At 32.7% G+C, this 27,856-nt stretch overlaps 3 protein-coding genes across 3 annotated transcripts; 1 reads left to right on the forward strand and 2 right to left on the reverse strand.

Annotated features, from left to right (window-relative positions):
- Positions 1-2,957: 2,957 nt before the first annotated feature.
- Positions 2,958-7,500, forward strand: LOC124832972 (Ubiquitin-specific protease family C19-related protein). Its single transcript, XM_047307326.2, has 4 exons — positions 2,958-4,198; positions 5,241-5,396; positions 6,469-6,680; positions 6,803-7,500. Exons 1-4 carry the CDS (start codon positions 3,488-3,490, stop codon positions 6,993-6,995), a joined length of 1,272 nt encoding a protein of 423 aa, XP_047163282.1. The 5' UTR covers positions 2,958-3,487; the 3' UTR covers positions 6,996-7,500.
- On the reverse strand, positions 7,450-11,632 carry LOC124832973 (tropinone reductase-like 3). Its single transcript, XM_047307327.2, has 6 exons — positions 11,333-11,632; positions 10,877-10,993; positions 8,310-8,444; positions 8,025-8,150; positions 7,815-7,916; positions 7,450-7,730 (listed from the first exon to the last, which is right to left on the reverse strand). Exons 1-6 carry the CDS (start codon positions 11,468-11,470, stop codon positions 7,581-7,583), a joined length of 768 nt encoding a protein of 255 aa, XP_047163283.1. The 5' UTR covers positions 11,471-11,632; the 3' UTR covers positions 7,450-7,580.
- Positions 11,633-20,830: 9,198 nt separating this feature from the next.
- On the reverse strand, positions 20,831-25,114 carry LOC124832995 (EH domain-containing protein 1-like). Its single transcript, XM_047307350.2, has 15 exons — positions 24,905-25,114; positions 24,672-24,820; positions 24,525-24,582; positions 24,352-24,407; positions 24,216-24,255; positions 24,068-24,129; positions 23,360-23,473; positions 23,127-23,229; positions 23,000-23,049; positions 22,686-22,814; positions 22,113-22,364; positions 21,943-22,022; positions 21,624-21,750; positions 21,349-21,492; positions 20,831-21,271 (listed from the first exon to the last, which is right to left on the reverse strand). Exons 1-15 carry the CDS (start codon positions 24,960-24,962, stop codon positions 21,086-21,088), a joined length of 1,608 nt encoding a protein of 535 aa, XP_047163306.1. The 5' UTR covers positions 24,963-25,114; the 3' UTR covers positions 20,831-21,085.
- Between the last annotated feature and the right edge of the window lie 2,742 nt (positions 25,115-27,856).

Below are 27,856 nucleotides of genomic sequence, written 5' to 3' on the forward strand. Positions count from 1 at the left end.
TCACGCGATTTTACCTCATCATCCGGCTACACTGCAAAGGCCGGCCGGACATGCCATGTGTTACACATGACGCCCATAAGGGCCGGCCGTGATTTTATCTTATCAGTCGGATACACTATGAAGGTCGGCCGGACATGTCGTTTGTTACACATGACGCCCATATGGTCAGCCGATCCGAGAGCCGAACTTAGGAGGCCGGGCGGCCATACTGCTAATTAGTCTGGTTTGAGGTAAGTGGGGGGTTAAAAGCTATTGGGCTGAATTTGGGCCGTGATTAACTTTTCACTAATCTCAAGCCCATAGCGAAAACTATAAATACAGATCCAGGATGAGGGGTAGATAGGTTGTATTTACTGCACATTTATTACTATTCAATAGAAAAACGCAAATCTTTCGCAGGTCTCCCACCCACGGACTGGAGAAGAAATTGAGGAGTGAGTACGGAAGACCGGACGAACCAAATACGAGTAGAGGAGGACGTGGAGATATTGGACGACAAAGCCCTACACATCCGAAACAATTGTAAATATATAATTTATACTTACAAATTCAATACTAATAAGTTACAACAACTTAATTAGTTCTTACAAATAAATGAATATAGTTCACTGTTATTATAATAAATCTCTAGCAAATATTTAAGTAATTATTTTTATTAGAGTCTTATTTTATTTTCAAAATGTATATATAGACGAAATGCGAGTGTGATAAATTTTGAGTGATAGAATTCGAAATAATATTTTAATAAGAGAAGCTTAATCTTAAAAGGAAAAAGAAAATATTCCCGAAGATCTTGGAGAGTGATTAGTTGAGAATTAGAAGAAATATATATATATATATATGATTAGATTAGAAAAATTCATGTGATTTTATAATAAAAGAGTGGGGACCATTGAATTTGGGAGGAGGGGTCCATTAATGGAGTTAGGCATGGTGCAGATAAGAGAAGAAGGAAGGAGGGAGCTTCCACATGTGGGCACATGATAAGGATGGTGGATCTACTGCTTCTATTGCCACTGCGTATGTGTGATTAGTCCCACACCTTCAAATTAATAGCATCATTATTTTTTGACGGTGATGGGCCTAAGCAAGTTACATCTTGCCGTTGAATCCACATTCATATGTTTATATGATAGACACAAGGCCACAAAATCCTCTCCCACGGAGAATCCATCTAGTAGGACCCTACCCACTATTACTCATTTTTCATGTCCTACTTCTTTATGTCACAGAAAATGACACCAAAATCTCTTTGAAACAAATTCAAATTCACCTCTTCTTAATCATAATATCTACAATTACATATGCTTTTTACCTAATAAGTTTTTAACTTGGTCTTTTTATAACAGAATTTGTTTCATTTTTATATTAGAGATTTTTATTAGTTTATGTGGTTTTACGATTGCTATTTGTTTTTTTAAAGAATATTTTTTTCCAAATATCCATTTTTAATTTTAAATCAAATTATAAAGAATTAAATAGATTTGTAATTAATAAATTTTAAAATAAAATTAAAACTCGTTTATATCTTAAATTTTGATATCAAAACATTAAAAATAAATAAATAGCATTTATAATCCAATTGCATATTTTTTTATGTATCAAATGTGTTTAGATTAAAGTTTAAGTTGCTTTCATTATTTTGATACGTTTTAACTTTTAAATGTAAAATTAAAACATTATTTGATAAAATAAAATTATTAAATAAAAATGACTATATTAATTATTTTTAAAATTTGAATTAAGATACATAAAAATTAAAGAAAAAGAATAAATTTCAATTAAAACAAAATATTTTATAATTTAATTTAAAATTAAAATATAAGTTTTATAATAATTAGTAAAAAGAAGATATTTAACTCGTTATTTGAATATTCAATAAAATAGTAAGTAAATCATGCTAATAATCAAAGTATATGTAAAATAAATGTTATTTATTCGTCTTAAAAATAATAATAATACTTCTGATTTTGGAAGCTGAGAAAATAAAATGAAAGTTATAAAAGTAAAATAAAAAACCGAGTTGATAAAAATAGAAAATGTTCGGGCATAACCAATAAAATTTGATGATTCTAATTGTAGAACAGTCACCTTATGGGAATAGTAACGTTAACGGATAGGTACAGTGATTAAGAAATGTGCTTTCTGCTAGTCACACAAAGTTGACTATCGAGATTTCAAGTGTATATCTAAAAACAACATTTAATTCTTTCTATAAATCTCTTTAATTAATATCATTGAAAACACATGATGATAAGAGATGCGTGTTCATACTTAGTTAAAAAAAAATTATTATTAAATATTATAATAAAAAAGTTATAAAAAATGATTTATTTAAAATATATTTTACTTTATCTTATTTACTATATACATTATATCAAATAGACTATTCTTTCTTATATATGGTAATAGTTAAAGCATACAGTCTCGAATTAATTTAAATATACCTTTGCTGCGTAGTTTAAATTTTAGATACATATAAATCTATCCATAAATACATTTAAATCAACGCAAGAAAAAAATATATGCAATAACTCTTCAGATTTGTGGCCTTTTTGTTTTCAAAAGTAAAATTGAAAACGAAATGTATTAAATTTAAACCAAAGGAAATTAAACAAAGTATTCAAGAAAACTCCATCCATTAATGAGCAACGTGTATGTAATTAGTGTATGTAATTAGTTATATAACTAATTACTCTCCCAATGTTATATAAATTAACCTGCATTGTGCATAAAAATTTAATTGTAACTCAATATGTGTAACTTAATTTACATTGTTATTATTTTATAGATAATCATAAAAAACTATTATCTGGACAAAACATATACTAAACAAGCCTTAACTTAATGTAATGAAAAATAGAGTTGTCACGTGTGTGATGTAAACCATTTAATAGAGTGGTGTGAAGAGATAACAAGAAGGCATGAGTTGAATGAAAAGCAGAAGAACAGAACAGAACATCGTCAGCACACTCTCACTACAGAACTACCATGTTAGAGGGCTGCCTTAGTTTTGTCTCCGTTAGTTGCCTACTCTGGAATCAGCACAAAAAGGGGAAAGAAGAAAAAAAAAAGCAAAGAAAGTTGTAAAAAGGGTAAAACAAACAGGAAAAAGGTGAAAAAGAAGGAGGAAAAGGGTAATAAGGTAAAATAAGGAAGAAGTGTGGGGACAGAAGAAACACCAAACTGCAAATAAACCAGCAACAATGAGGTATACCCTCCAGAGCCCCAACATTATTAGCACAGCTATTTGGCCAAAGAGACAGACAAGGGACACAGGTGTCATTATCAGGAACCTCAACCCCATTTCTGCAATTCCATTCAACCTCCTCCACTTCTAACTTAGTTCTCCTTCCACTTGCATCATCACCAACACTTACACACACAAAGTGCAGGAGCAAACACCAACACTATCACCACCTTCAGGAACAGGAGGAAGAAACATACCCTTTTGCTCTGTGAAGCCAAAGTTGCTCTTTTTTCTCAAATGGGGACGCGAATCCCTTCTCACCAGCTCAGCAGTGGTCTATATGTGTCGGGTCGACCCGAACAGCCGAAAGACCGCCCGCCGACAATGACCTCACGCTCCGTACCGTACACCGGCGGTGACCCAAAGAAGTCTGGCGAGCTGGGAAAAATGTTAGAAATCCCCGGTGTTGATCAGAAGCCGTCGCGGCCGTCATCCGGGTCGGTGAGATCCGGGCCGAACTCGGGCCCCGCAGTGGGGAGGCTTAGCGGGTCGGGGCCCATGTCGAGGAAGTCGTCTGGGTCGGGTCCGATAGCGCTGCAGCCGACGGGCCTGATAACGTCGGGTCCGGTGGGATCCGGCCCGGTTGGGAGTCGGCGGTCGGGGCAGCTGGAGCAACCGTCTGCAGCAGCGTCGGCAGGGAAGACAGTATATGGGTCGGCGGTGACGAGTCTGAACGAGGAGGTGAAGGTGGGGTTCAAAGTGTCAAGGGCGGTGGTTTGGGTGTTCATGGTGGTGGTGGCAATGTGTTTGCTCGTTGGGGTGTTTCTCGTGGTGGCAGTGAAGAAAGCTGTGATCTTGGTGGCTCTCGGAGCGGTTATTGTGCCCGTGGTGGTTTTGATCTCTTGGAATTGCGTTTGGGGGAGACGAGGGCTTTTAGGGTTTGTGAAAAGGTACCCTGATGCTGAGCTTAGAGGCGCCATTGATGGACAGTACGTTAAGGTTACGGGGGTAATTTTCTTTCTTACCTATGACAATGACGATAATGTTATAATCACTCTTCAGTGATGTTTCATGATCATAAAATGAAGATTCATCTTGATGGCATGCTATTTGTTTTGTTCAGCTAACATTCAATTTAACATTGTTTATCATATATCCTCCCCCTAGTTATTTTTTTGGTTTTTTGTTTTTTCTTAATAATGTGATGTTAGGTACGGGGTGTTGGTTGGGTTTGATACTTACAAAACTAGTGAATTTGGTCGTGGTGATTGAGACCGCCTCTTTTAGAGTTGTCCTATATGATGGAAGTTTTTTTTTTTTTTTTTCCTTCTAGGCGCAATAGAGTCTGGAATGCAAGTATTTATAAGTTGGTAGATTTTGTTCTGATATCGATGTATAGGTATGCTTTGTTCATTTTACGGTACAAACTGGAAGGTCTATAACGTGGCTCAAAACAGAAGAGTTAACTTGCGTGTTGTGGAATTATTTACTTAGTTCAGAAGCTTGAATAAGAGTAAATGTGTCTTCATGAATTCAGCAGATACGGTGGTCAGGGATGGTGATGTTTGACGTGCATTTTAGTGGTACTAGAGTATTAAAGAAGGATGGCTTATTTGGCTTTTTACTAGAATGGTTGGCATGTAAATGTAGTCAAAATTCTTCACAGAAATAACTTAATATGAATTTCTTGGATTCTTCTATTGGTGGATGGTATTTAGGATTGTTGATGTTGAAGTTTAACTGTGGCATTTAAGTAGTATATTTTTGCTTCGCCTTCACTTGTGCTAACTCTCTCTTAGCTGTGAAAAACTCTTCTGCAAGATATTATGGATATATCATGATATCAGGCTTGTCAGTTGCTATGTTATTAATCAATATCTAGTTTTTAATCTTACTCCCTGAACTGCTTCAACACTAGCTCCTATCACAATGCACTCAAATAGGGGTTGCTCTATGGATGGATGATAAAGTCCTATACAGACCTTGATACCTGTATCCGTGTTACACTTCTAGAATGTATTTTTTATATGTATCCTGTCTCTTCCTGTAGGTTGTAACATGTGGCAGCATTCCTTTGGAGTCATCCTACCAAAGAATACCGAGATGTGTGTATGTCTCCACCGAATTATATGAGTACAAAGGATTGGGTGGAAAATCAGCAAATCCTAAACATAGTTGCTTTACTTGGGGTTCTAGATACTCTGAGGTTAGTTGGTTTAATTCTTATTGATGCTTTTGTGTACTATTGATTCAAGGTCAAGCATAATTTAATTAAAGAGAGAACTACTAATGCGCACAGATCTACATTACTTGATCGGTACCTATAACACAATGAATAGATGTTTGAGGAGCAACAAGTTGATGTATAGGTAAGAAAGGAATTTTAAGGCAACTTGAAATTAAGGAGACCTTAGAGCTCAGATTCGTGTTTGATGCCATCTGAGACTTGGGTTTGGATTACTGCTTTTTGCTCTTTAGGTTATCGCCCTGTTCCGAGTTATATATAATATGTTGGTTTAACAATATAGCTGCATATCAATGTAATTTGCTCAATAATAAATATGCTCGAAGGTTAATTTGATATTATTAGAATGAAATACTACTATATTTTCTCTCACTTCAACTGTCTCCACTTTCTTGGTATAGGTGTAACTTGTGTGTATATTTCTCTCGTGTCGAGATTTAAACAGAAAATGGAGATGTAAATGACGATTCCATTGAAATAGCAGTTAGCAAAAACACAGGAGTGGATGCTCGCTTGAAACTTGAAAACAGCATAAGGAGCCTTCCCATCATATGCTTTTGATTGATTGAGTTTTACTCCTATGCTTGTGGTGCCCAACCACACTAATCCACCAAATTGAAATTCGTAAAGCTCACCAAAAAGTCTAAAGCCCTAGCACACAATTGTTTTTAGTCTGCATAAGAAAACTACTTGCACGATTATCTTAGAGCTTTCCATGCATATATACATTTTCATGTTTGGTTCACTCATCAACTGAATTATTATGTCCGCTTTACCACTTTAACTGAAATGATGGTTTTACAGTTAATAAAGTTACCATGATCTACATGTGTTATGTATCACCAAAATCTGTAAATGTATTGAATCTTGTAATCTGGTCAGTACCAGCAACCTTTCTAATGTGAGAAACTGCTGCCTAAGGATTGTGGTTTATATGTTTGGTGTTATCAGTAAATATATGACCATATATTGTAATAATCATGTCTCTCATACTCTACATAAAGCCAAAGATTTCATTATCTTCTATGAACAGAAATATGTAGCGGATTTCTATGTATCAGACTTTCAGTCTGGATTAAGAGCATTGGTAAAAGCAGGCTACGGTGCCAAGGTTGCTCCTTTTGTGGAACCAAATACCGTGGTTGATGTAACAAAGGATAACAAAGAGTTGTCTCCTAATTTCTTAGGCTGGCTTGCGGACCGCAAGCTCTCTAGCGATGACAGGATCATGCGCCTCAAGGAAGGGTATGGACTGCTTTATTCTGCAGTTTACTAATCATTCAAAAGTGTTTTTTTTACTCATTTTTTTAACAGTTTCCTTCCAAATTGTGACTTGGTACTTATAATGTAAATTTGGAAATGCATAGGTACATCAAAGAAGGTAGCACCGTAAGTGTGATGGGAGTTGTTCAACGACACGATAATGTGCTCATGATTGTGCCTTCAGCCGAGCCTGTCTCAACAGGGTGCCAGTGGATCCGCTGCCTTTTGCCAACCTATGCTGAAGGGCTTATCTTGACATGCGAAGATAATCAAAATGCTGATGTCATTCCTGTTTAGTTTTTCCTTTTGCTTGCAGATCAGTGTGACACACTTCTGAAATGACAAAACTGATGGGGAAATCCTACACTAAGTAATCGAAGTACTTTCCACTTACTGGTTTTTGTGTAAAATGGCTTGCAAGATTATTCTAAGAGCACTACTAAAATTGTCATGATAATCAGAAGATTTGATTAATATGACGCAAGGATTTACCAGTCCAACTACAATCACTTTGAGAAGGTCAGTCATCGATCAATGTATCCACGAAGTTGGGTTGTACTTTTTCTGCTTATATATGTACATAGGTAGAGGAGCCCGAAGGGGTTCAGAGTAGTTGTGTTCTTATGTTTGAGCTAATTCTAGCCGGAATGTAGCTAAATTTTATTTGTCAAGTTTCCTTAACTTGTATTACTAAGTCGATATGTTGTATCCTGCCTACGTTAGTAGTTGTAAAAATCGAAAACCATCCATGTTACTGTGTAAATGTTGATTAAAATCAAGTTAAAATGCGCTTTACATTTCACTTTCTTGTGTGTTTACTCACTTAAATTGATGTTTAGAAAGTTACAGTTAAGGTTTTTAACAATTTTCAATAAAGTGGAACTACAACCTGGAAGGCATTCCCCCAGAAACCACGAGATTTTCTCCTGTTATGTAAGAAGCATCATCAGACGCCAAAAACGCTGTAGCAGCTGCCATTTCTTCAGCTGTACCAAGCCTTCCAATCAATGTCGTCCTTTCTAGTTCCTTCCTCTATAATACAACACCAAGAAAATTCATTCAAATTACTAATTGATAGTTAAAACTAAAACTCCATTTTGGATAATAGATACTCACTATAGCATCATTAGAGGTATAAAGTGCAACAAAATGAGTTGGCACAATTCCAGGAACAACACAATTCACTCGAGTGTTGGGCGCCATTTCACTTGCCAGAGCCTCCACCACACAAGGAGTTAAATAAAGTAACCATATAGAAAGAAAAATAAAGTTAAAAATACTTTCGAGGTTTGAAGGAAAAGGAACAAATGCAGGCCAAGTACTTACTTTGGTAAGTCCAAGAACTGCTGTTTTGGTCACTCCATACATAGCCATGGTAGGTGGTGGGTTATAAGCAGCAAGTGAGGAAATGAGTACAACAGAAGAACCCTTCTTCAAGTGAGGAGCTGCGTCCTGTATAAACCATGCAATGGGCAATGCACCACACAAAATTTCAATTTCATCTTATTCCATGGAGTTACATTAAGATAATATGCTTAAACACATAATATATTGCATTTGTTCATATAGTCTTTTGGCTTTGCCATGTTACTATATTAGACAGTTAGTTACCTTGAGAAGAAGAATGGTGGATTTGACATTTATCTCCCACAGCTTGTCAAGGATCGATTCTTGTGTTTGCAAAATGGGATCTACAGAAGGATGTACGGCAGCATTCGACACAATGACATCTATCTTTCCATACTTCTGTAACGAAGCCAGGGAAATTGGTCAATTTGTGCTAGAATTTTGCATTACCTAATCATGACAAATTTTGATTAATCTCACTTGTTCAATGTTAATTAAAAAGGGATAAATACAATTTATCTTCAAAGGTCATGTGAAAATCTCACTTCACCTACAAACCAAAATGTTAATATCTATTTGTTGAGAATAAGTCTTTATTAAATAATTTACTAGTACTATGACTTGTATGTTTGCATTGAGTAGTACAAGGATTATTTATAGGCCTTTTAACGTGACCTTACAACTACATGTTTTAATTATAACTATCACAATTAATAAACTTTATTGCATGTCCTAACTTTTGTAATATGACAATTAATATAACAACTTGTAACTATTCATATTTAAGTTTATGTAACAAAACTGTCTTGTAAACTTAAATATTTTTTTTGTCTTTCATGTATCTGACTTTGCCACGTACAACCCACAATAAGAATGTTCCTTTCATTAATAGTCAAGTTCATTTTCTTCATGATCAACCTTGCTTTCATTGTGACTGACTTGTTCTTTGCTTTGGTTGACTTCTTTTTAACTTTGGCCAACTTGTCCCTAACTAGGTTCTTTATTGTCTTTGTGACTGACTTGTCATTAACCAAATACCTCTCAATAGATCGAGCTCTTTTAAAGAGATCAGACAATTCTCTCACTAAACTCATTATCCATTTCAAGTCATCATTTCTTATCTTGTCCCTCTAGTATAAGTCTAAGATCATTCTCGACACGTAACTACTTTTGCAAACTTAACACTTTTTGTTCAAGTTCCAAGCGTTGTCTATGCAAAACCTGCTTTCTTCTCTCTAAAATTGTTTGTAACTCTGCATTGCTTTTAACTTTCTTGTCAATTATTTGTTGTAAAATGCCTCTTGTAAGCTCTAGCATTTGGATAACAAGCTCATTTCTGTGTTCAAGCTATCCTAGCTGTACAAATGCCCTATTGAGTTATCCAAGCTTCCCACTTGCTCCACCAACTTATACAAGCTATTTACATGCTTTACCAAGCTACCCAGACTCTCCTCTAAGCTTTCCGAGAATTCACTTGCTCCACCGACTTAAACAACTTATGTAGATGCCCAATCAAGTTAACCGAACTAACCTTATGCTCCACTAAGCTAACCTCATGTTCCACCAAGCTAGCCACATGTTCCATCGAGCTTTCCATGTCCCTTTTCGGCCTATTTGAGATCTCCACACTCTCTACCAAGCTTTATAAGCTATCCAGACATCTCACCAAGCTGATTGGGTTATCTACACGTCTTATCGATATATCCATGCTACTCGAATGATTTATGATACTCGACCTACTTACCGAATTCCTTTTGCTTGTACTCGACCCCCAAGCTACATCCCATGTCAACAACACTGCTTCTTCTTCAACTTCTTTGACGAGATTGGTTGTCTTTTCTCTTTCAGTTTTAAATCAGCAATCTTTTGCGAATGCCCGACCTTACCACAACTGAAGCGCTTAATTGATTTGCACTCCTTTGCATAATGACCGTACTTGCTACACTTGAAGCACTCAACACTAGAGTTGCTTGATCGACCTCCTTTCCATTGACCTCGATCTCGGCCACACCAATTTTGTTGGCTGGACTTTTCTTTCTCTTCTTCCTTTCCATGGCTTTTACCACTAGGATATTTTTCTATACCTCCTTGGTATCGACCTTTGTCTTGAGTGTTCTGAGCTTCTTCCTTTCTTGTTGTCTTTGCTTGAAGTGCTTGATCGAGAGACTTTTCCATGTTGCTCATGCGCCTCAAGCGACCTAGCAAACTCTTCAACCGAGAGCGTTGACAAGTTCATGAGCTCCTCAATAACACGTACAATATTGTCTAAGTCATCGATTAATGACCTTAAGATTTTCTCCACCACTCGCCAAGTGGAAAACTTTTCTTCATTCCTTCCAAGTTAGTTCACCATGGTCTCATTACGAAAGAGAGACGTACTCAAAAAAACTCCTTTGGTCTCTTTCGTCTCATACTTTCAAGCTTGCATCTAAAAATTTGAAGTATAACATATTTTACACTATTATCTCGTTTATAAGTCTTCTTCAATATAACAACTTACAACTTTCCACATTTAACTTGATTCAATATTAGAGAACTCCAACAACATTAAACAATTTTCTAAGAATGACTTTAACGAGAGCTTTTATAATAATTTTTGCATTTAGCTTTTATAAAAAAAAAAATCATGTAACTTTTCTAAATGATTCATCAGTCAGATAACAGTAACAAAAGTTTTTACTGAGCCCATCGATAAACGTACAAAAACAAGGACTAAACTTCTCATGCTTGGAGTAGATGAAATCCACAGGAGACTTCTTTGAGCTTGGACAAGATATTTTCTAAGCGAATAAAAATTTCATCGTGCATCTGAAGAAAGTTTAGAGTCTCACCTGTAAAGTTTTGTCGATCAAATTCTTCCTTTGTTGTGCATTTGAAACGTGACAAATAATAGGCAATACTTCGATTCCTTGAGCTCTCAGTTTGCCAGCAGCCTTATCAACATTTTGCTGCAGCAACGAAACAGAATTCCTCCAATCCTATCATCACCGTTTTCCTCTCATTTTCCAACGACAAAATGAATCAGTTAAAAGGAAAAAAAAAAAGAATTCTTCATATCCGACCACTAAAACAGAGGACTTTCATAGGGGTCACCAAGTGCCAACATGCCATGAATAAACTACCATACAGAAACTACCTTGAATAGTTAATTCAATGATTTCGAATTCGGGTATGGGACGCATACCTATGTTAAATATTGAAAGAAAAGGTGCGGTTGTAATCTTATTTAGCTACAAAAGGAAAGAAAAAAGTGAAAAGTGGGAAATTTGAAACACTGATCAATGAACCTGTTTCCGAGAAGAAATGACAACAGATGCACCCTCCAAACCAAGCCTTTGGGCTATGCTAAAGCCGATTCCCAGAGTGGAAGCCGTCACAATGGCCACCTTACCTTGAAATCTCATGCCAAGTTTAATCTTCTCCATTAAGACAGAAACAGAAACACTGAGGGAATGGTTGGTTTGTGAATTGTGAGAAGGAAATTGCCTTTACATTGGTATGACATTGAGAAATAGGTTATGTCCATTCAATCTACAGTTCCTCCACCATTTTTGGTTCTTCATCAGTCGTTAATTACCAAGCATATTGCACTGTAACCATTGCTGTTCCATCTGATAAAAGACAAGGAAGGTACATTTCCATCAAATAAAGCAAAACGGAATGTGTTTGATTCAAGTTTGAAAATATGAATGAAATGTTGGCTTAAATATCCTTAAAATATACTCCTATTTACTTTTTTTTTTCCTAAAAAAACTATCTTGACTGTTTGTTCCACTAAAATATTTTTTATAGCTTTATTTTTTATTTCTTTTAATTATTTTTTGTTTTGATCCTACATAGTAAATTTAGTTGCAGTTCTTACTAATATATTTTATAGGATTTTTTTAAAATAAAATAAATAAAAATAAATAAATATTTTGTTATTTAAAAGTTATAAAAGTTGTATATAATAAGAGATAAATTTATTTTTTACTTATCTAAAATATTTTATCTCTATAAATATAACACTTTTAGTTTTTTTTTTCTATACTTTTGAAATGGTTTCACATCTTTTCTTTCATCACAACTTACAAATAAGGAGATGATAAAGTATTAGACATTGGTTTGAATAATTTTTTTATTATAAGTAATTTCTTTTAATCATATATATATATATATATATTATTTCTTGTTGCATGTATTAAGAGTATGTGTAGTTGTATGTGATATTTAAGTTAAAAAGATAAATCTCAACTAGTTTATGTTTGTATATGTTTGGTTTGTAAATTAGATATTATTGGTAGAGCTAGTCAAGACTTATTTATTTTTTCTTAGTCTTTAGATCAATTAAAGATTACAAAAAATAAGATCATCATTGAAACTATTTGATTTATTATTTTGGAAATTGATAATACAGAGAATAAAATTTCAAGAGATCAAAATTTAAGATAGATACTTATAAATTTAATTATATTTGTGTTGTTGTTAAATTGAGATATGAATGGTCAATTGTTTATTTTGTGTCACAAAAATTATGATGAAATTAGAAGTATTATTGTAAAAAGAATTGATTTTATATATATAGTTAGTTAGTTAGTTATATCTGTTAATTTAAATTAAGTTATTGATGTTGTATTTTTTTTTTTTTGAGATTTTGAAGTTGATTTTGGATCTTATGTTATTTAATAAAATTTTTGTTTTAAACTTAATTGAATTAGAATATGCGTAGTTTGAATAATGTATAGAGGAAAACTTACTTTGGATTGAAAAACATTGTTTTGATTGAAATAGACAACCATATGTTACTTAAACCATGGATGATAGCTTGTATGAGAAATATATGTTGCTTAAACTATGAATGATAGTTTGTATGAGAAAAATGTTGTCTAAATATTATTATTTTTCTACAGTTTCGATCATTCATGTGAATTATGTTCCAATAGTCACCTCTATTTGTGAAAGGTTTTCTCTTTTCTTGGTTTATTAAAATTAAAAGAGCGGTATAATTGTTTTAAATTGTTATATATAGAGTTTGGTGAAACATAAATAGTGATACTTTATGAAAAATAAAAATAAAATATTGTGTAAGAGATATATCATGAATTATGAGGATTGAGTATATATTTACTAAAATTGGGAGATTTATTAATAATCATACGTATATAATTGAATGTGAATTATTTATGTGAATTGACTATTAACAATGTGGTAAAAACTATGTATCTTACTATAGTGTAAACATTGAGTCACTTTTAAGTATAATGAGATTTCAAACTCCACTAATAGTCCTAAGTACATAGATAAAATATTGTATCACATGAAGATTTTTAGTAGCTATTATATTATCTAAATCTAAGTTGTTAGTAGGCATTAAAAAGAAAGATGACTATAAATTGACAAACCAATATATAAGATCAAGTGCTAATCTTTTTTTATTGAATTAATTAGATAAACTAGATCAATATTGTTGATTAAATGTTTGAAATAATTAATTTCAGTTAACTTATTTTTTACTACACACGAAACCTTCTTTATATTTTAAATATAATATATTTAATGGATTATATAAATATCACGGACATTAAACTTGTATGCTTTATTTTAGAGATAAAAATACATTTAATCCTCAGATGTTTATACAATTAAAATTAACATAATGAGAATATCAATACTTATGATAATATAATTTGATTGATGAAATATTTTAATAAATTATCTAAGTAAAATTTATTTTAATAAAAAGGTATTAAACCACTGAACATTTTTATAATATATTCTTTAATACCATAGGTTGAAAGTACTGCACTTTTAGGTGATGATATCATGAATTTACTTTCATTTTTATTGAAAATAAAAGGCATATATTTTACTTTATCCTTTTTTTTATCATGCACAATACTACAAGAAAATAAAATTCAACATATTTCGTACTAGAAAGATTAAAAGTAAAAGTGTCCAAACTCTACCCGCAATTCTAAAATTCTTACCATATGCATTTATTTCTCTCAGTAACAGTAGAATGAAATTCCTGTCTTCAGACAACTACTATATTTGGAAATCCTACTTTTAGCCAAAAGTCTACTATCTATTCTAGCCTTTTCTTTATATTTTTCCGTGACCTTCGATGTGCATGTTTTGACAACTCGTACCTTCGAAAATAGGTTTTTTATATATACATTATATTATAAAGCATGTCTAATAAAAAAACAAATGTATGTGCAAACATCCTATACAACATATAAATCATAAAGAAAATGACTTCCATTGATAGCTCATGTTCTTACTATTGTTATTTGGACCTGGACAATCCAACTCAACTCCAGTAGTCCCAGTCAGCACTGAGGACAAACACATTCACAAGAGCATTAGAAGAAATGCTTCATTTGTTAGAATTACCCAACTATTAAGTGACTCATGTGAAAATAAATAAGGGTTAAAATGTGATTTAATATATTTGAGGGACTTAATGGCAATTACAACTTGATGGAAGTTGTATAAGAATAGTGAAGGGTTCTGTCCCTGATGTACACAATTCTAAAGAAGCTCTCTCTTCCATTAAACCATCAAGAAAGTCTTGAGAGAATTAAGTTAGCATCAAGGGATAGATTGGGTAAGGAGTTGAAGATCTAGAGCAAGGAAATCAAGAACCAATTAGCATGGATCAAGGTTAGTAAATTCTCATCTTCCTTGTGTAATTATGTTGATGTAGTGAGAATCATAAATTCTTAAGATCCTAATGTCATGTAATCAAGATCAATGAAAACTTACATGTGGTATCAGAGCACTAGGTTGTTAGATTTATGATTCTCCTAGAATAAGGAAATTTGATTCATGGGTTTTTCCTAAGAAATGATGAAATTATGATGCTGGAATAAATCCTTCAAGTAATATATGTAAAAAGCTGCATAATGAAATGGTGTGCAAAAGGTAGAAGATGATGAATAGTAACGTGAGTTTGAAGGTGTGAAAGCTTACTGGAAGTGCACAGTTGAATAATGCCAAAATACTATTATTTAAAAATTAAAGTTGGACAAACCTTGTTTGCCGTATGGTGTGGTGCATTGGGTGCTTTCAACTTTTGCCATGAATAGTATTATGATAAAGTTTACGGGAATGGGTATGCAAATGGTAGAAGTGATGCCCAATTGTTAATTATTAAAGTTTAACAATTGTAAGAAAGAGACAAATTTTTTGTCTGCATGTGAATAAAGAATTGCTTTTCTTTATATGAATGATAATGGTCCAAGCATCACATGAATGAAAACCAACGTGTGCCACATTCTATGATTATGTGCATTATAATAAAATATTAGAATGAAATATGTATTGTCTACAAAACTTGGTCTGCCACACACGTACATGAAAGGCTACTTTCCTTGTTTTATATGGAAAATAATGCAAACTTTGCAAGATGAAAGTTTCCAGTAGCATAAGTTATTTGTACAAATGAAGGAGAATTAAAGTTTATGTATGTTCTCCATTACGAAAAATTTTACCCACTAAAATTGGAATTAGGTTTCTTCAATTTTAATTATGACACATAATAAATTTTATGTGAATAAATGTATATTGTTAAATTAAATTTAACAAGGATGTTATGTATGGTGAATAACAAATTAAGGTTATTATTATCATTATTATTTGAAATTAATTATGGTAAATTTTGTTAGTCACCAAAGTGACCAAAATTTTAAAGTTAATTTAATTTCAAATTATTAATGATTTTATTTCAATTACTCATTGTATGGATGCTAAATTATGAATAATTAATTTATGGGTTAATTGAAAATTCATTATTATAAGATATTTTGTATCATCCAAAGATGATTATTTGATCTTATAATTAATGAGTATGATTGTAGATAATTTTGTATGCTCGCTAGATTTATTTATATACCCAAAGGTAGTAGATGATTCTAGTTGATGCATATTTTAATTATCAATAAAGATTTACAATTATTAGCATCATTATGCTTATGTTTGTGTATTAATGGATCTCCCAAAGGAGAACACTAATATGCATAGAATGATGATTAAAGTCTGAATCTGTATTTATGACTCAAAGCATTAATGATTAGCATGTATTAATTACAGTCCCCGTTCCGGTATCTTTACACTCGCTCGCTACGTCTGTTCCGGTCTTTAATGGATTAAATTTCCCTGATTGGAGTGAACAAGTCCAATTTCACTTAGGTGTATTGGATCTTGACTTGGCTCTTCAAGTCGAGAAACTGGCTGCTATCACTGATATTAGTAGCACTGAAGAGAAAGCTCATTACAAAGCTTGGGAAAGATCAAACAGACTTAGTCTAATGTTTATGAGAATGAGCATTGCAAGTAACATTAAATCTGCTATTCCGAAAACTGAAAGTGCAAAAGAATTTATGAAATTTGTGGAAGAGCGCTCCCAAACTGCTGATAAGTCCCTTGCTGGGACATTGATGAGTACGTTGACCACCATGAAGTTTGACGGTTCACGTACTATGCATGAACATGTGATCGAGATGACAAATATTGCAGCAAGACTTAAGTCTTTAGGAATGAAAGTGGATGAAACGTTTCTCGTGCAGTTCATTTTGAACTCGCTACCGTCTGAGTATGGTCCATTTCAGATGAACTATAACACCTTAAAAGACAAATGGAATGTGCATGAATTGCACAGTATGTTAGTTCAAGAAGAGACCAGACTTAAGAACTTAAGAAGCCACTCTGTTCATTATCTAAAGAATCAAGGAGCTGGAAAGAAATTTAAGAAACATGTAAAGGGTAAAGGACCATTAAAGATTGACGAGTCCTCAACCAAAATCCAGAAGAAAAATGATAAATGTCATTTCTGCAAGAAGCCTGGACATTTTCAGAAAGATTGCTTAAAGCGTAAAGCTTGGTTCGAAAAGAAAGGTAAGCATAATGCTTACGTATGTTTTGAATCAAACTTAACTGAAGTTCCCCATAATACTTGGTGGATTGATTCTGGATGTACGACTCATGTTTCTAACGTGATGCAGGGATTCCTTACAATCCGAACCATAAACCCAACTGAGAAGTTTGTCTTCATGGGAAATAGAGTGAAAGTTCCAGTGGAAGCTGTTGGGACTTATCGATTAATTCTTGACACTGGACATCACTTAGACCTGATGGATACTTTTTATGTACCTAGTATCACTAGAAATTTGATTTCTTTGTCTAAGCTTGATGTTGCTGGATACTCTTTTAAATTTGGGAATGGTTGTTTCAGTTTGTTTAAGCGTGCCTGTATGATTGGATCTGGTACACTTTATGATGGTTTATATAAATTGAATTTGGATAATTTGTATGCTGAAACTCTTATGACCTTGCATCACAATGTTAGCACTAAACGTAGTTTAGTGGATGAACGATCTGCTTATTTGTGGCATAAACGTTTGGGACATATTTCCAAAGAAAGGATGCAAAGATTAGTAAAGAATGAAATCCTTCCAGATTTAGATTTTACTGATCTGAATGTATGTGTGGATTGTATTAAAGGCAAACAAACAAAACACACAAAGAAAGGAGCCACAAGAAGTACACAACTTCTTGAAATTATACACACTGATATATGTGGTCCGTTTGATGTGAATACCTTCAATAAAGAGAAATACTTCATCACCTTCATTGATGATTTTTCGCGTTATGGATATGTCTATCTACTGCATGAGAAATCTCAAGCAGTGAATGTCTTGGAAGTTTACATAAATGAAGTAGAAAGACAATTAGACAGAAAGGTGAAAATTGTCAGGTCTGATAGAGGTGGTGAGTATTATGGAAGATATGATGAAAGTGGGCAACATCCTGGTCCATTTGCTAAATTTCTTGAGAAACGTGGTATTTGTGCTCAATACACAATGCCAGGCACACCACAACAAAATGGTGTATCAGAAAGGCGTAATCGAACCTTAATGGATATGGTTAGGAGTATGTTAAGTAATTCATGTTTACCTGTATCATTGTGGATGTATTCGTTAAAGACTGCCATGTATTTGTTAAACAGGGTTCCCAGTAAGGCTGTTCAAAAGACTCCTTTTGAGTTATGGACAAATAGGAAACCCAGTTTGAGACACCTGCATGTTTGGGGTTGTCAGGCAGAAATAAGAATTTATAATCCGCAAGAAAAGAAACTGGATGCAAGAACAATCAGTGGATATTTCATTGGTTATCCAGAAAAATCAAAAGGGTATATATTTTACTGTCCTAACCATAGTACAAGAATTGTTGAAACTGGAAATGCTCGGTTCATTGAAAATGGTGAAACTAGTGGGAGTGTAGATTCACGAAAGGTTGAAATTACAGAAATTAAAGTACAAGTTCCTGTAATTGGTACCTCTTCTTTAAGAGTTGTTGTTCCTCATGTTGTAGAAACACACAACAATCAAGAAGAACAACACATTATTACTCCCATGATCGATAATGAACCAGTAGTAGAACAATCGCAAGAAATAGTATTAAGAAGATCTCAAAGAGAAAGAAAGTCTGCTATTTCGAATGATTATGTGATTTATCTACAAGAGTCAGAAAACGACTTAAGTATTGATAACGATCCAGTTTCATTTTCAGAAGCCATTAATGGTGATAATTCTGATAAGTGGTTAAATGCTATGAAAGATGAGCTTAAATCGATGGTACAAAATGATGTATGGGATCTTGTGGAATTACCAGAAGGATGCAAGAGAGTTGGGTGTAAATGGGTCTTTAAGACTAAGCATGACTCTCATGGTAATATCGAACGCTACAAGGCCCGACTTGTTGCCAAAGGTTTTACTCAGAAAGATGGCATTGACTATAAGGAAACATTTTCACCTGTTTCTAAGAAAGATTCTTTCCGAATTATCATGGCATTAGTAGCTCATTATGATCTTGAGTTGCATCAAATGGATGTTAAAACTGCTTTTCTGAATGGAGATTTAGAAGAGGATGTCTATATGGATCAACCGATGGGGTTCACTGAAAAAGGAAAGGAACACATGGTATATAAACTAAAGAAATCAATATATGGACTTAAACAAGCTTCCCGACAATGGTATCTCAAGTTCAATGATACTATTATATCCTTTGGATTTAAGGAAAACACTGTTGATCGGTGTATATATCTAAAGGTCAGTGGGAGTAAGTTTATATTTTTGATTCTATATGTTGATGATATCTTGCTTGCAACTAATGACCTTGGTCTGTTAAGTGAGACTAAGAAATTTCTCTCTAACAACTTTGAAATGAAAGATATGAGTGAGGCATATTATGTGATAGGAATAGAAATATTCCGTGATAGATCACAAGGATTGTTAGGTTTGTCTCAGAAAGCATATATTAATAAAGTTTTAGAGAGATTTAAGATGGATAAATGTTCAGCATCTCCCGTTCCAATACATAAAGGAGACAAGTTTAGTCTCATGCAATGTCCAAAGAATGATTTGGAACGGAAAGAGATGGAAAATATCCCTTATGCATCTGTTGTTGGGAGTTTGATGTATGCTCAAACATGTACAAGACCAGATATTAGTTTTGCAGTTGGTATGCTTGGTAGATATCAGAGTAATCCAGGAATGGATCATTGGAAAGCTGCAAAGAAAGTTTTAAGATACCTACAAGGAACAAAGAATCACATGCTTACTTACAAAAGATCTAATCATCTTGAAGTGATTGGATATACAGATTCAGACTTTGCTGGCTGTATAGATACAAGAAAATCTACATATGGTTATCTGTATCTTTTAGCCGGAGGAGCAATCTCATGGAAAAGTGCGAAGCAGTCCGTCATTGCTACATCCACTATGGAAGCTGAATTTGTGGCATGCTTTGAGGCCACTATTCAGGCTAATTGGTTGCGGAACTTTATTTCAGGACTTGGATTAGTTGACAGTATTGCCAAGCCGCTGAAAATTTATTGTGACAATTCCGCAGCAGTCTTCTTTTCTAAGAACGACAAGTATTCCAAAGGTGCTAAACATATGGAATTGAAATACTTTGTTGTTAAAGAAGAAATTCAGAAACATAAAGTGTCAATTGAACATATTAGCACTAATTGTATGATTTCTGACCCTTTAACAAAAGGGTTACCGCCCAAATTATTTGTTGATCATGTAAAGAATATGGGCATTATGTCTACCATTGAAAGTTGAATGTTAATGTTATTAATGCTTATGTGACACTTGAATTCTTTAATGTATAAGTTTCTGAAATTTGTATTTGTATTTTCTTCTGTATGGTTATGTATACAAATTATGATGAAGAAAAAGAAACAAATGATATTATTGTTATTAAAATGACATTATGTTTGAACCCATTATGTATTTAAGTTTTCTAACGTCATATTAAAGAGAAGGAGATGATACAGTAGTACATGGAAGGAGACATATCGATTAAATGATGTGCGACCGCCATGACTCTTATTATTTCTATATCTTTAATTATGAATAATGATGAAGCCAATTATGTAAAGTCCTCAAATGCGCATTATGATTATTTATTAAATCACAGAATGTTTTGACATCACAAGAGTCAAGTGGGAGAATGTTAGAATTACCCAACTATTAAGTGACTCATGTGAAAATAAATAAGGGTTAAAATGTGATTTAATATATTTGAGGGACTTAATGGCAATTACAACTTGATGGAAGTTGTATAAGAATGGTGAAGGGTTCTGTCCCTGATGCACACAATTCTAAAGAAGCTCTCTCTTCCATTAAACCATCAAGAAAGTCTTGAGAGAATTAAGTTAGCATCAAGGGATAGATTGGGTAAGGAGTTGAAGATCTAGAGCAAGGAAATCAAGAACCAATTAGCATGGATCAAGGTTAGTAAATTCTCATCTTCCTTGTGTAATTATGTTGATGTAGTGAGAATCATAAATTCTTAAGATCCTAATGTCATGTAATCAAGATCAATGAAAACTTACATCATTTGCTGTACCCCTCATTCTAAGTCAACAAAACGTTTAGGACAAATGCATCCAATTGCAAAGTGAATGAAACCATTCACTATCCACCAATACTGACCATTAAAAAACTTACACAATTGCAAACGTACATGACAGCATAACATTTTCTATTTTAATCATAAGGATTTCTGAATTTCTTTAAAAGCTCTGGTATTTCATATCCAAGCATGTCATCCACGGCTTGAATCATTTTGGGCTTTAGTTTCTCAAATTTGTCGATGCTATAACCACTCAAAACTTCTCTGAAGTGTTCAACACTGGGAAAATCACCAGCAGGTAGATGAAACTCTCTTTGGACCTGTTTTTCAAAAACATTGAACTGTAAGTACCTGAAAATTAAGCACCCAAAGTACGAGGAAGCGATGGATGAAGGACCTTTGTAAATTCTTCCTCAAGATTGTCAATAAGTCTCTGTTGAGCCTTGGCTTTGCCCATTATTGCAGGCATCTCCTTCTTAAGGTGGCTAATTATATGCGCATGAATTTTAGCAGATCTAGCACGTTTCACAAATTCGTTGATCTGCACCATTTTAAACAGAACAAGTTTTGAAACACGAAATAAATATATTAGACTTGACATGAGGTACAGGCATACGTATAATGAAACTCAATCTTCAACTTAGACATATAATATGCAAGTAAGGAACATACCCGGCGATCGCATGCCTTCTTTGGAATATCTATCAAATCTGCAAGCAGATCATTTTGTTCCTTCTCAAACAGATCCTGCACTAATGGACTTACGCAGTCTTCATCCATAGGCTTATCGTTAAATGAGCTGTGAAGTCAAGTAAGGGAATACACATTTACCAATACGCATTACAATTCTTATTTCGACAAAAAAAATTAGTAATGTTCACAATGCCAATTCTAAAAACCACTGCGAGACTGTAAATTTGAAAGAACGGTTAAATACTTTCACACGGAAAACGGTGGGACGTGCGACATTTTTTAAAGATAACAAACCTACCCAATGTATACACGTGAAACTTCGGGAGTATTTAGAACTTTCCCCAATGACCACATCAATGCTCCATACACTCTCATAAGCTACAATATTGCGATTAGGCATGTAAGTACACAAAAAGTTACATAATAAATATAATAAACCAGGTAACATTGTTGATATTATTGTCTTACTTGTTGAGTATCAACTTGATCTGCCTTATTCAAAACCACTCGTATCTTGTCATCATTACCACGTAAAGACGTGATTACGCGTTTGAACTCATCGCTGATGTCTAGTTTATGAGGATCAAACAGGAGAAGAATGAGATCACATTTTGCAGCAAACCAAGACACGACACCAGTGAAATCATAGCTTCGTTGAGTCCTTTGTTTCTCTCCAGACAACACTCCAGGAGTGTCCACAAGTGTTATTTCATCTAACAGCTGAAAGAAAAAATTCCTTATGTAAGCACAAGAAATGACAAAGTCATTGGACTTTGAAATATAAATGTTGTAATTCGAGGAAATACCTGTAGAATTTTCTTAGGAAAATGTCTATACAATCTTCTTAGTTAGAGAAAATATCTATAAAATCTTCTTAGAGAAAATACGAGTATGATCTTCTAGGTTATTTTTTAATTCATTGTTTTCTTATTTTCTTTTTTAAAAAATTAGATTGTTATAAATAGAGAGATAAGGAAAATGTAATGGTCATGATTGAAAATAATAAAATTATTCTTTTTTTCAAGTATAAATAAGACTCACAGGATGTGGCATTTGAGAACATTGGAACTTTGATAAAAAAGAACCTCCAAATGTTGTCAAGCCGCTGAAAGGCATGTCAGCATCAACAGCTATGGTATTCCCAGGAATACTCCTCTCATCAGGTCCAGACTATAAATAAATAAAGTTTCAAAACAAGCACCACGAACATTATCAGAACACAACAGAATTTATGGAAACAAAATTTGGCAACAGCAACATTGTGATTTCTATTTCTTTTCACATATTTTTCTTTTTTGCCTTTATTGACTTCCAGAGGCAATAAAATAGAAGAACATAAAGGAAACTTCTCGTACCATGACAACAACAAATCTATCAGTGGTAGGCTCTGGTCCAACATGTGCTCCTGTAAGAGTAGGATCAAGAATCAATAAGTCATCAGTTTTATAAGCCAGCACCTAGATTGACCGAAACTTAACCTACCTGGATAGTCACATCTTAACAAATGTTTTATAAATGTAGTTTTTCCTGTTGAATATTGACCCAGGAGCATGACCATGGGTTTAGCATCAAAATCAGTGTTGGTCTGAAAGGGAAAAATCAAGATATTCCTTAAGTTATAGCCATATTTATGTGGTATAGGACATCCTAAATGGAGAAAGTACAATGCGCCTACAAATACAGTTGACAAATGTTACTGAATAGTTCATCCTTACCAACAATGGAGACACAAAATCATTATATCGGTAGGTAACTTCCAAGGGCTTTAACCTCTCGATATATAATCTCTTCAAGCCATCAATGATTGATGTAACTGAATTGAGAGGTAACTAACAAAACAAACTATTATAATTAGAAAATATTTAGCAGTAAATAACATAAAGAAAGAGTACATGCAGTAACTTGAGAAGAAATAATCACAAAGACACATTCTACATTATCATTTAATCACTCCAGTACTTGTTTGTACACATTGACTCATCAGAATGCTGAATGTAGATGGCGTAGAACATGAACTATACAAATATTAAATAAATGATGCATCTTCTCTCCTAACAATCAATAAATGTGAGGAAAACTGCGGATTCCCTGAAGAAAAAACAAAAAAAAAAAAAAGCTGAACATTTGCACCATAAGACTGAACTAAGATTATAGTGTAACTCCAGCCCTTATTTGAGTAGATCTATTTAAAACCCATTCAAGTACAATATCTCTATTGACTTTCGATCACAGAAGGATCAGATAAAAGGAAATGGTTATTTCATCTCCAAAATAATCAATGCCCTCCAAAATAATCAATACCCTGCGCTAACGATTAATTGAAGAAAATGGAATTCATTGCAAAGAAGCATGTAAAATAGAAATTCAAATGTCATGAAACCCTGGACAAACCTCAAGATCTGAAAGTAAATAACAGAACTCACTTTTTTTGAAGATTTTGAACCAAACCACCGATTAGTTGGAAACCCTTGTGGCTGAGCAATCCCTACATAATACAGGTTAAACAATCCAATCAAATATAGATCAAAGAATAAAACCATATAACTAGCTAAAAAGAGTTACATATCTAACCATTTAGTTCGGGCGGGGTACTAATTATTAAACTCTTTTGCTGGGAAAAAATAAATAAGAAAAAGGAATCAATAGAGTTAATTAAAACGATCTACAATTAAATAAAGCATAAGATGAGACGAAAAAGGCAACTTACTGCTACTAAAGCATCCAGTCCTTCCAATGTAGGAGGTTTAATATTTTCCTTATCAACTGTAATCAATAAAAACAGAGAGATGAACTTACATGTATGATGTATCCACTCGTGTGAGTATAATCCATATTCTAAACCCATCTTAATTTCTGAAGATTATGAAAATACGCACTCACCTTGAGTTTTGAAAATATCTGAGTTAAGTTCTTGCCCTGCTTGCGCCAGCGAAACCAACTGTTTTATTACAAAGAAGAATTTTGAATTCAAGAGCCAGAAACCAGAACGACAACAAATGAAATGAAACGACAGTTAAAAGGTATCACCTGCATTGCAGTAACGAACTCCGGAAAACCCAAAAACCCCTGTCGTTTGACATCAGCGAGAGCCCAGAGCTGTTTGAGTTGCGAGCGTGACAAGTTGGAGAGAGCGAAGAACTTAGTGGCCTCGTTTCCAGAGATTCGTCCATCTCCGTCTGCCACATTCAAATGCCGGACACCAAATCAAAAAGAATCTTCTCAATCTGAAACTATGGAATGAGAAAGAGTGTTGAACTAACCTGAATCAGCCAAATTGAACCATTCCTGATACTCTTTGGGACCCGACCCGGTCTTCATCTTTGGAAATCGATCGACAAAATCCTCTCGATTCAATTCGGCGTTGGAATTCAAAAACCAGAACGGGCTCTTATCAGTTTCAAATATCGATTCGGGAGCCTGATTTTGAATTTAAGGATGAATTTTGAAGCTGTGATTACTTTCGGTGTGATTTAATTTTGATTAGGAGCGGGACCCATGAGATGGATATAGTTTAATGTGAGACTGTTCGATTGCTTATCCACCGGATGATTGTGTGGACAGGTCTGCATTGGATACCCTTTGTGTCGTGGTTACTGTTTCAAACTTTTGAATTTGGGCGCCATTGTGACCTGGCAGGTTCCGTCCACTTGTCAGCTCATATTCGTTTCTTGTCACCATACTGTATCATTAATTAAGTATTCATTTTCACTAATTTTTATTACTTCAATATTTTTAAATAACTATTTTCAAAATTATCAAAAATATTGATTTTATAATAATATTTTATAAATTTAATAATATTTTATTTTATAATAATAATCAATTTTATTTATAATCGTAAGACAAAAGTGAAGATATATGTACATATATTTTTCCTACATATGTACATATACAATATATAATTATAAATAAAGATGATCTTTTAGGATTATTTTTTAATTGCTTTTGATATATATAATTTCTTATTAATTTTATTTTTATAAAAAAATTTGTAACTTATAGAAGTAGTATTTTATAAATGAATTTGATTATTTTATTATTAGAAAACTAAATTTATAAATAGAAAAATCAATTAATTAAATTTTATTTTATAAAAATCATCATCTCAAAAATTATTATGTTTTTTTTTTCTCTACATTCTTTCTAATTTTAACAATCTTACTCCTCAATTTAAAGATAAAAAACGTTATAGAAGAAGTTATAGTATAGAAAGTATGATAATTTTGTTTAATCAATTTTTTTATTAGAGTGAATTTATTTGTTATCCTTTTAAGTCATTAAAAATATTTTATATATGGTATTTTTTTTGTTCCAAATGATTCAAAAGGATTACATATGAATCTTTTCTTAAATGAGAGTGTTAGAGTATGTTTATATGGTTGATTTGAGTTTATTGTGAAATTATATTTTTAGACAATTAATATATGATGAGTTCATTTATTGGAGACAATTTAAGATATGAGGTATGTTTTCTCATGTGATTGCATATAGTTGAAAAGGGTTTGAAGTGGATCTCTTCTTGAATAAGAGCGTTAGAGTATGTCTGATTTAGGCTTATTGTATAAAGGTATTACATTTTGTATAAACGAAGACAATTAATATATGATGAGTTTATCTGAGACAATTTAAGACATGATGGTTTTTATTATTGATTAAGATTTTGATTTAGGATATTTTTATGTGATCAAGAAACAAATTAAGAATGTGTACATTAATTTCACTACATTGGTCTATGATACCATATTTTAAAACTGAAATAAACTTGTAATATGTAAAAGAGATAAAAACACAAAAAATAATTAATCAAACTAATATATATATGTTTTTTAATAATGTTTTTTTTAATTATTATAGTGAAAATATTTTGTTTTTTGTTTTGTAAAAAAAGTAAACATATAATCAATGTGTGTTTCTTGTTATACAGTAAAAATATGTATATATTAATTCTAAAGAGAAAAGTTAAAAAGAAAATTTCTATTAAAAAAAATGATTTGTTCATTATTTGAAGTTTCATATATACTATAGATAAATCAATTAATAATATATAAAAATGTATAAATGTCATGGTTTTATAAAGTTGAGTTAGACCTAAAAGTTACTTCTTAATATTAAAGTTATTAGTTAAAATATATCTTAACAAAATTAATTATTTGTTAAGTATATTATTTTACCTCGTTATTTGACCTTAGTAAAACTATATATTAATGTGAGATATATGTATGTCTCAACTTATCTTACACATCAATTTTTGTAAGATTAAAATTAGATATGATCGATAATCATATTTTACGGTACTTTTAATTAAAAAATCTATATAATAAATACTTTTTCATTAATATATTTATGTTGAATTTAATAATTTCAATATTAGAACAATATTATTTTATTAAGAAAAGCACGATATTTTAAAATAATGTAAGCTTGTTAATTCTCAATTTTTTCAAATGAATTTTAATAACGCTAGTTAAAAACATGTAACTAATTAAGAATTCACTCAACTATACTAGGGAGAAAACATAGGAATTAAAACAACATATAAGGCAAAATTTAATGAAGGTTTCAAAATCAAAATACCCATCGTAAAAGTCCTTGAAAACCATGACGTATTTTAAAATGGGAATAAATGTAATTAGTACAATAGGCTTCACTGAACAAGTATATTGTCACGAACTGTATATGTTGGCTTGTGAATCACAATTGATAAGGTGGATGAAGGAATACACATGATCAATTGGCAAACAATACTGCAATGAAATACTTGAAAAACTTATCAAGAGGGTGAATGGAATATTTAACATTGAGCATTCACCAATAACATAAAAGTATTGATAATAAACAAAGAATACACGGGATTATATATAATATGTGTAGTATCGATTGTATGTATTGAGAATACAAAATATATAATACATACATATAAAATATTATTGTTGGAGATGGAAAAAATAACGATTAATCAAATATCGATATCCCAAGTTCTAACGTTCAAGAAACATAATACCCGTTAAAAATGTGTTGCCCTCTTCATGAAAAATTTGTGAAACATATTTCAAATTATTTTAGATGTGAAAAAATCATACCTTGATGATTTCAACGTATGAAGTTTATTAATTACCTTAATTATGTTACACGTCCTTGTATTATATACGCTTTAGAATAAAAAGCCAATTAAATTATTTTAATAAAAATTATGTAAAAAGTTAAGAAAATAT

The sequence above is a fragment of the Vigna umbellata genome, chromosome 5 (genome assembly GCF_029865625.1).
Source record: "Vigna umbellata cultivar VRB3 chromosome 5, Vumbellata_1.0, whole genome shotgun sequence".
Taxonomy (NCBI): Eukaryota; Viridiplantae; Streptophyta; class Magnoliopsida; order Fabales; family Fabaceae; genus Vigna; species Vigna umbellata.

Bases quoted from the DNA above. Each gene is read 5' to 3' on its own strand.
- LOC124832972 (XM_047307326.2), top strand. From the start codon at position 3,488: ATGGGGACGCGAATCCCTTCTCACCAGCTCAGCAGTGGTCTATATGTG. The intron at 4,199-5,240 runs GTAATTTTCTTT...CTCTTCCTGTAG, and splicing joins AGTACGTTAAGGTTACGGGG to GTTGTAACATGTGGCAGCAT. The intron at 6,681-6,802 runs GTATGGACTGCT...GGAAATGCATAG, and splicing joins ATCATGCGCCTCAAGGAAGG to GTACATCAAAGAAGGTAGCA.
- LOC124832973 (XM_047307327.2), bottom strand. From the start codon at position 11,470: ATGGAGAAGATTAAACTTGGCATGAGATTTCAAGGTAAGGTGGCCATT. The intron at 10,994-11,332 runs GTTCATTGATCA...TCGTTGCTGCAG, and splicing joins TCATTTCTTCTCGGAAACAG to CAAAATGTTGATAAGGCTGC. The intron at 7,731-7,814 runs GTGAGTATCTAT...GTTGTATTATAG, and splicing joins ATACCTCTAATGATGCTATA to AGGAAGGAACTAGAAAGGAC.
- LOC124832995 (XM_047307350.2), bottom strand. From the start codon at position 24,962: ATGAAGACCGGGTCGGGTCCCAAAGAGTATCAGGAATGGTTCAATTTG. The intron at 24,256-24,351 runs GTAAGTTGCCTT...ATTTTTTCCCAG, and splicing joins GACTGGATGCTTTAGTAGCA to CAAAAGAGTTTAATAATTAG. The intron at 22,365-22,685 runs GTGAGTCTTATT...TTTTTCTTTCAG, and splicing joins GTTCTCAAATGCCACATCCT to CTGTTAGATGAAATAACACT.